Raw genomic sequence first — 8,828 nt, forward strand, 5'->3', positions numbered from 1 at the left:
TGCACTGTGAGCTGTAGGGTCTTATATAGACAGGTGTGTGGCTTTCCTAATCACATCCAATCAGTATAATCAAACACAGCTGGACTCAAATGAAGGTGTAGAACCATCTCAGGGATGATCAGAAGAAATGGACAGCACCTAAGTTAAATATATGAGTGTCACAGCAAAGGGTCTGAATACTTATGACCATGTGATATTTCAGTTTTTCTTTTTTAATAAATCTGCAAAAATGTAAAAAAAAATCTGTGTTTTTCTGTCAATATGGGGTGCTGGGTTTACATTAATGAGGAAAAAAATGAACTTAAATGATTTTAGCATAGGGCTGCAATATAACAAAGAGTGAAAAATTTAAGGGGGTCTGAATACTTTCCGTACCCACTGTATCAGTCTGTGTGTAATGAATGAATATACAAGTTTCATTTTTTGAATGGAATTAGTGAAATAAATCAACTTTTTGATGATATTCTAATTATATGAGCAGCACCTGTAGAAGAGCATATTAGAACATGAAGTAAAACTTCTGCATCAGCTTGTCTTCACGTGACAATTCAAAAACTCTGTAGAAGTAACATGTTTCTTGTGCAGTTCAGTAAAAATGTGACCCCAAGGAGGTTTGTTGAGTAAAGCTTAAGGTTTGTCAGGCTTAAGTGCATTTGAAATCAGCCATATCAAAACCATTACGTGAACAGAATCTTTACATTCAAACAGCAATATACTGTATGACCTGGCAAAAAGTGAGCACAGGGAGTCAATCTGCACTGAACTGGGATGATCAAGGAAGTGAGGCAAATCCAGCTGCCTGACTAAACACTCATTCAATGAAGCTTATGCAATATCCTGTCTCCCATTCACCTCCATGTCCACACAGCTCCATTACTCTCAAAAACACAGTGGGGGTGGAGGGACCACATAATCATTGAATTGTCTCCGGTCGGGGAGGTAGCTTCTAATGGGGTAAGGGAGCACAAGAAAGAATGGAAACAAGACTCCTGCTGTTATGATGTGGCAGAAAGCTGCTGTGCCCTCGTGTTCACCTCCAGCCATCTTTTTTTTTTTTTTTTTTTAAATCAGCACTTGTAGAGCCTGTGGGTGCAAGACACTTGAACAAGAATTCACAAAGAGAAATTTGTACTTTGTATTTCATTCATTCTCTCAAAAGTAAAATAAAACTAACAAAGATATAATGCTTAATACTGCATGTCATTAATGACTCCATTTTGTTCCCCATTCATGCCTTCATTGGCTCTTGACTTGACTACTGCAATGCCCTCTATACTGGAATTAGTCAGTCTCAACTCCATAGGCTCCAACTTGTACAAAACGCGGCTGCTCACCTACTGTCAAACACTCCAGAGAATGCTCACATCACCACGGTTCTTCAGTTGCCTCACTGGCTTCCGGTACAGTTTAGAAAAGATTTAAAAATTTTACTGTTTGTGTTCAAGGCCATTAATGGTCTTGCGCCAGTCTATTTGACCGATCTGTTAACCATTTATACCCCGGTCAGAGCGCTGCGTTCCTCTGAGCATGTGTCTCTGGTTGTCCCGCAGGCAAGGTATAAAAAGTGGGGAGATCATTCTTTCGCCGCGTATGCCCCCAAGTTCTGGAATGCCCTGCCCCCGGAGGTTGGATCTATAACGGAATTAATGGTTTTTAAGTCTAAATTAAAGGCACATTTATTCAGACTGGCTTTTGGCATCTAATATGTAGCAGCGATGCTATACAGGGCCTACAGGCCTTCCTGATTTTATATTTCATAATCTTACTCTCTCTGTATTTTGACTCATTTTTATTGTACAGGAATGTTATAGTTCTTACAGATCAAGTTCAGGTGTTTGTCATATGCACAGTTAGGAAACGTGTTTCCCTGTACAATTAAATTCTTACTTTGCCGTCCACATTAATGCCACAAAATACAAATGAAATATAAAGTAGATAAATAAGTAACACAAAATCTAAGGCACTTTAGGCAGCAAATGCAGCAATATAATAAGAAATATATAAGAATATAACAAAGAATGTATGCTGCATGGGAGCAGCATGTGCAGCAGTCAACACTCATTGTGCAATTATGCATGTGCAAACTGAGAATGTAAACAGTACATCACGTATTTCCTGGTGATAAACTCCTCAGCTGTTTAGGAGTCTGATGGCAGAGTGAAAGAAAGAGTTTTTCAGTCTGGAGGTCCTACACTTCACGCTTCTGAACCTCTGGCCAGAGGGTAGGGAGGCGAACAGTCCGTGCTGGGGGTGAGTGGGATCTTTGAGGATGGAGGCACCTTTCCTACGCACCCTGCAGTGGTAAATGCTCTGCAGAGAGGGCAGTGGAGTCCTGGTGATCTTCTCCGCAGTCTTTACCACTCTCTGCAGGCGCTTGCGGTCCATAGCAGTAGTGCTGCCATACCAGACAGTGATGCAGCTGGTCAAGATGCTCTCAATGATGCAGCTGTAGAAGTTGCAAAGGATCCTAGGCGACATGCCAAACCTCCTCAGCCTCCTCAGGAAGTACAGCCGCTGTTGTTTTAAATTTGTGCAATGTTAACTTTTCTTTCATTTATGTATTTTGGCATGCTCTGTTTTATCTGTTTTACTGTGAAGGACTTTGAGCTCCCTTCATTGTTGTAAAGCACTATATAAACAAAAATTATTATTATTAATTATTATAAATTACCTGTTTGAATTTTGATCACGTTAAAAAAGGACTATAAACTCGACTAAACATAAAACTTGTATGTTTTAACCAACTTGCTACGAACTTTCAATGTGCCTGATAGATACACTTTTCTCTTTGGATCACACACATGCATGCACCACACTACTACACATGACCACTGAAGAACCATTCTGCTCAACACCACACCACAACCCCCTTCTCCTTAAACCATACACACACATCCAACCTGCCAACTGTGGATATTCATGAAGAATATTGACAACTGTCTCAGATGCTGAAGCTTACCAAAACACCAGCTCATCATGTTTAAAATATAGTGTAATGTGTCAAAATAACTAAATCTGAACTAAAATTTATCTATATTTTTGTCAAAAGACTAAGGCTAAAACAATATGAAAATTAGGTGAAGACTGTTAATTCATGGTAATCATGCTAAACTGTGGCAGTGCTGCAATTGACCAACTGGACGTGGATTAACACACAGGAGATTATCAGATACTGAAAGAAAACAACCTGCTGACCTAGCCTCAATGAACATTGTGAGCTAAAGAAAGGTTCCTGGTCACACTGGGGCACAGGATATTGTACTTGTCTCCCAATCAATGGCTTTAAATAGTCCCAAATCAACAATGTCCTTTGACCTGTTTGAGTACCACAAGTGGACAAAACTTGCTTTAACAGGTAAACATTAAATATATTTCTCTCCTTGTTTATTAGTACAAGGAGAGGAAAGATATTAGGTGGATCTTCAACAATTCACAGATAATAGATTCCCATCCTTGATTACAGCTGTGCACTCCTCCTCTACTGTACACCTTCCACACATATTACACACACTCCCCCTGGTTTTAACACCTTTAAATTGGCTTCTATAAAATATCTAACAGCAATATTTCTTTCTTCGGGCTAAACCAGGGCTGTCAACTCAGTCACATAAGGGGCCAAAAATTAAACCACAGTCTAAGTTGTGGGCCAAACAGGATTAACATTTATCGAACAGTCTAAAACTGACAATGGTTTAACCAGAAATATGAATTTGAACAGACTGCAACAACTTTTTCCTCAATAAAATAAATTTGAAAATTTCAATTCAAAATATTTTTTCTTCAACATTATTATAAAGCAAAATAAGAGTAGTGCTACACATACAAAGTAGGATATGTCATTAACTCAAAATAACAATAAGGGTTGTCTCAGTTCACAACTATACTGGTCAAGTTTTGGGTGAGGTTGATAAGGTGATGCTGCTTGTCCCTGAATACACCAAGTAGATCCCTCCTCATCCTGAGACACCATCCTCACCCACTGATTATGTTTTGAAAATAACAAACAAAACAAAATGGCTTTTAATTCTTTGACAATTTGTTGTTTTTCTTGGAGGCTAAATTTTTAGCATACTTAACTCCATGTTTGGTCTCAAAATGCCGACGCATATTGTACTCCTTCACCACGACACTGCCTTATGACACAAAAGACACACCAGTTTTTCTCCTTGAAGCAGAAACATATATTCGCTTTCCCACCTTTCATTAAATTGCCTTCCTTCTGCATCAACTTTTCTCTTCTTGGACATTTTGGGATTAATTGTTGGTATTTCTCATTTGCACTTGTCAGGAAATTGCTGGTTAAATGCTGAAGGCAAACCACTGCAATTTAGTGGCGGGATGCCAATACTTCTCGGGTCCCAATATCAAACTCTGAAAAAACATTTGTAAAAGAAATGACATGGCGATGGTGTGTAAGTTGAGCTACACTTTGTGAGTGGAGGTTGTCCAGCTAAAGGGTTAATGGTGACTGGAGCTCTGTCTACTAGCTACCTCTGTAGGCCCCACAGCACCTCCCATTCCACTTGACTGAGTGTGCACACATTGTCACATACAGGCACCAGCACTGTGGTAACAAAGACAGAGTAACACTGATAAAGGAGGATGTACACACATGGACACAAAAGACAGGCAGGGTGATAGACGCGTACCCACCACACCACCACCGGCATGCACACTCAGCTCTTCCTCTCTTTTTACTCTTCACCCCTCTCATCACTGCCCACTGCCTCTAGGCAACAGTTCTTTCCCTCATGGACATATGAAACCCTGAAACCTGCAGTTGCAGTTTCTCTCTCTGCAAATGCGCGTGCACACACACAGATGCACACATGCATCCATGGTGCAGGCCAACAAGGCTATTGGATTTAATGATTAGTGAACCACCTTCTCCATGACTCATTAGTGGCCATCATTTTTCTGTTTATTTAATCCTCTCCTTCTGCCTGCACCCCACCATCATTTTCCCTTTGCCAGCCTTTGTGACAAAACGAGGGCGGACATCTGCCATCCATGCTTCCCTCTCCTTCATCCCTCTCCAGCCAGACCACTGTGGTGGCGAGTGTCTGGCTATGGAAAGGGAAGACATTGTTTGCTTGTGCGAATGTGCACTTGGTGTGTGTGTGTGTGTGTGTGTGTGTGTGTGTGTGTGTGTGTGTGTGTGTGAGAGAGAAGAGTAGTTGGGTAGGCTGCAGGGACATCATTGTATTTTTGGACTGAATCTTTGACTCATAACAATTTAAGCTGTTCAGAGGGGTAGAGTGAGGCTTTGCTGCTGCTCAGTACTTCTAACATTTTTAGTGGAAAGTACACTGTCTCCAAGAAATCAACTTCAACTAATGGAGTAATGTGTTTTCACACATAAGGCATCCTGTGAATCATTTTGAACTATTCGGGGGCAGAAAACAAATTGAGCTACTAGGAAGAAATCACCACATCCTTATAATACAGAACAGAAGAAAATATATAATGAGCAGTTTTCTGCAAAATAACTGAGGTGGACAGGTGTGGATGTGTCTAAAGGGCAGTGTTACTTTATTTTGTACCCTGGTAATTTAGGGCTCTCCAAGCTCAATATCCTGTTGAGGGTATAATTAGTGTGGGTCATATGAGAGACAATCGGTGTAAGTAACCTGATAATTCACCACTGAATAAGTCGCGTGTCATACTCAAGGCCCACATGCCGAATCCGGCCCACCACATCATTTTATGTGGCCCTCAAAAGCTTAAAATGCGTGTGGTTGTCTTAAAATAAAAGTCTATACTAATTGAACATGTACAATGACAGTCCCCCCCCGAGCAAAGATAACACTTTACTGGTGATTTTGGTGTTTTATTCCTTTGTGAACCTTAAGCTTTATGTACACCATCCTCCACCGTAAGAGCTTGTGCCTCTTTCAGAGGGGCTGCCAGTATGAAACTAATGTCCAAGATTACTCCGTTTCGATCAACTTCTAGTTAAGATTAGTTCCACTTTGATCAGTTGCAACATTAAAATGCTACTTACACATTAATGCCTTAATAACAATCCAATTATTTAATACGATACCACTTACAAGAGCGATATGTCTGATTACTCAGTTTTGCTTCCCCAAGTACATTTTGGTAATTTTAAGTCATTTTCAAATACTCATCTTCTATTTACAAGTTTTGTTTCTTTACAGCATAGAATTGCTACTCTTATTTAAGTAAAGCTTATGATCAATTCCAAAGTGTTGTTTAGTCAATATTATATAAGTAATGTTAGCTAATAATAGGGCGATGATAAAACAAATATACTAAAATATCTAAAAGTCAAGAGAGCTGGATAACACAGTGTTCATTACACATCTAAAGCGCTGAGAGAAGAAACAACTTCTTGCTTAGGAGGGAACATAAAAGTTTCAATATCACTGAAATCTATATACACCGATCAGGCATAACATTATGACCACTGAGAGGTGACTTGAATAACACTAATTATCTCATTAAAGTGGCACCTGGAGGTGTGCGGGGTATATTACGCAGCAAGTGAACATTCAGTCCTTGATGTTGATGTGGGCAAGTGTAAGGGCAAGTGTAAGGATCTGAGTGACTTTGACAAGGGCCAAACTGTGGTGACTGGGTCAGATCATCTCCCACACTGCAGGTCTTGTGGGGTGTTCTTGGTCTGCAGTGGTTAGTACCTACCAACAGTGTCTAAGGAAGGACAAATGGTGAACTGGTGACAGGGTCATGGACACCCACGGCTCACTGATGATGAGGTTGACCTACTGTAGATTAAACTTTTAACTTCCATTTGTACTTTTCAAAAAATTAAAATTGATTTGAATCTTTGTTAAAATGGTTTAGATTTAGAAATACTGTACATTGGTCTCTATGAAAAGAAACAGTCAGGGACTGTAGTGGTGATATCACACCTAGAGAGGTGAGGCTGTTGAAATTGTCTAAAAAATTCTAACCTGTCCTCATGACCACATTTTTTATTCCTTTTATGCAAGTTTTTCAACTGAATTGTAGACAAATCTGTGTTCTTCTTGATAGTATAACTGTGGAAGTAAATGGATTTACAGAAGATGCACAGTGAGCTGCAGAGTGACACGAGTGCCAACCAACTGTCACATTGACTCCTACGTAAACAGTATTAGGCAGGTGGTCATAATGTTATGGCTGATTGGTGTACAACAGTGTATCTTATATTCTAGAGGTTGGTGCTAATAAAAAAGTAATGAGATATATTAACTATGGCTTGGACACTAACCTTTTGCATTTTCTCCAGGTCCAGGCTGGGTCTACATTGCTCCACGCTGTAGCTATGCCGGTACTTTCTATAAGGTGCTGATTGGTCAAAGTGGGTCAAAATAATGGGCCGTGCCACTGGCTGTACCACTTGCAGCTGAAAGCGCATGGGGGGAGGCTTGAGGCTACGTGGTGGGCTGGAGCTGAAGTGCACAGGGCTGGGGGATGCAGTCAGGCAAACGCCTGGCTCAACCAGAGGCCTGGCAGAGGCAGCCGGTGACCCGCAGCCACAGCGGTCCCGCACCTCCTCATCGCTGGAGGCACTGCTGTGGTGATCACTGTGGTGCTGGGGAAGTGCAGACATCCACTTCCTGTTGTCACTACAGCTTATTCGCTCAAGCTCTTCTTCTGAAGAGTGATGATCCAGATTGGCATCTAAAAGAAGGCGGAGGTGTCGTAACCGGGCCAGAGAGATGGGACCCTGGTTGTGCTGCTGGCTGGTGGCCAACGGGGTGAGGGCACAATTTCTCCATCTCTCTAAAGGAGTTGATAAACATGAAATGTCAAAGGAGAAGGTAGAGACATGGTTGCAAAAGACAACAAATGCTTTATCTACAAGCACTGTAATGGATGATGTAGAAGATTGTCTATTTAAAACAAAGAATGTATTTGGCAGAGGGCACCTACCTCTGTCAATCTGTGCAAGCTCCTGGTTCTCTCCCTCTGAGTCATCACTCTCCCCTCCCTCACCATTGCCATGGTAAGAAATCTGGAAAAAGGATCTTATACTGTAGGTCAAACATGATGCATGCCTGGCAAAATAATGTTTTATATTCCCTACTTTGACAAATATCTCTCTGAAACACTCCTCAGTCAAAATTTAATTAGGCCCAGGATCAATTGTTAAGGCTGTTTTCAATTTCACAGAAACAGTGAGGGATAAGAATATCATTTACAAAAAGCCACTTAAATACTTGCTCAAAATAAAAAGCAACACCTTAACAACTGCAATGATGCACCCAAAACCGGAGCTGTGTGAATGCTTTCTTCCCATTAAAAAAAGTAATCCATAAACTGCAACACAAACAATCAATACACACCTCTCAATAAATTAAGGGAACACTTAATTCACATCTTGATGAAGAAATTATTGTTATCCAATTATTTATTGTTATTATTATTATTGTATAGATGCTAATTCAGGACAGGTCGCCAATCCATCGCAGGGCTAACACATAGACAAACAACCACACACACGCACACGCACTCCTATGGGCAATTTAGAGACACCAATCAACCTAAGCTGCATGTCTTTGGACTGTGGGAGGAAGCCAGAGTACCTGGAGAGAACCCACGCAAGCACGGGGGAGAACATGCAAACTCCACAAAGAAAGTTCCCGGGTGGGGCCTGAACCTGGAACCTGGTTAGCAACGGTGCTAACCACTGCGCCACCATGCTGCCCTGAATACATTCAATTACAAGTTAATATTTGAAGTCATAGTTTATTTAAGTGGGGTCTCAATATTTTGTTCTCCGCAGCTACATATATATGAAAAGATTACAATATTAGGAACACCTCTAAATATTATACAGATCATGTGCACAGTTAGGA

The 8,828-nt window shown here is 40.8% G+C and overlaps 1 protein-coding gene across 2 annotated transcripts in view; it reads right to left on the bottom strand.

Moving 5' to 3' along the window:
* LOC109968344 (uncharacterized) overlaps window positions 1-8,828 on the bottom strand; it is a 36,699-nt gene that overhangs the window by 7,736 nt on the left and 20,135 nt on the right. For both annotated transcript variants that reach the window (XM_020614546.1, XM_020614545.1), the window contains exons 2-3: window positions 7,903-7,984; window positions 7,238-7,752 (exon numbers count right to left, since the gene is read on the bottom strand). In XM_020614546.1, coding sequence (XP_020470202.1) covers window positions 7,238-7,752; window positions 7,903-7,984 — 597 coding nt within the window. The remainder of the gene's footprint in view (window positions 1-7,237; window positions 7,753-7,902; window positions 7,985-8,828) is intronic.

This window comes from Monopterus albus, unplaced genomic scaffold, assembly GCF_001952655.1.
Source record: "Monopterus albus unplaced genomic scaffold, M_albus_1.0 scaffold147.1, whole genome shotgun sequence".
Lineage (NCBI taxonomy): Eukaryota > Metazoa > Chordata > Actinopteri > Synbranchiformes > Synbranchidae > Monopterus > Monopterus albus.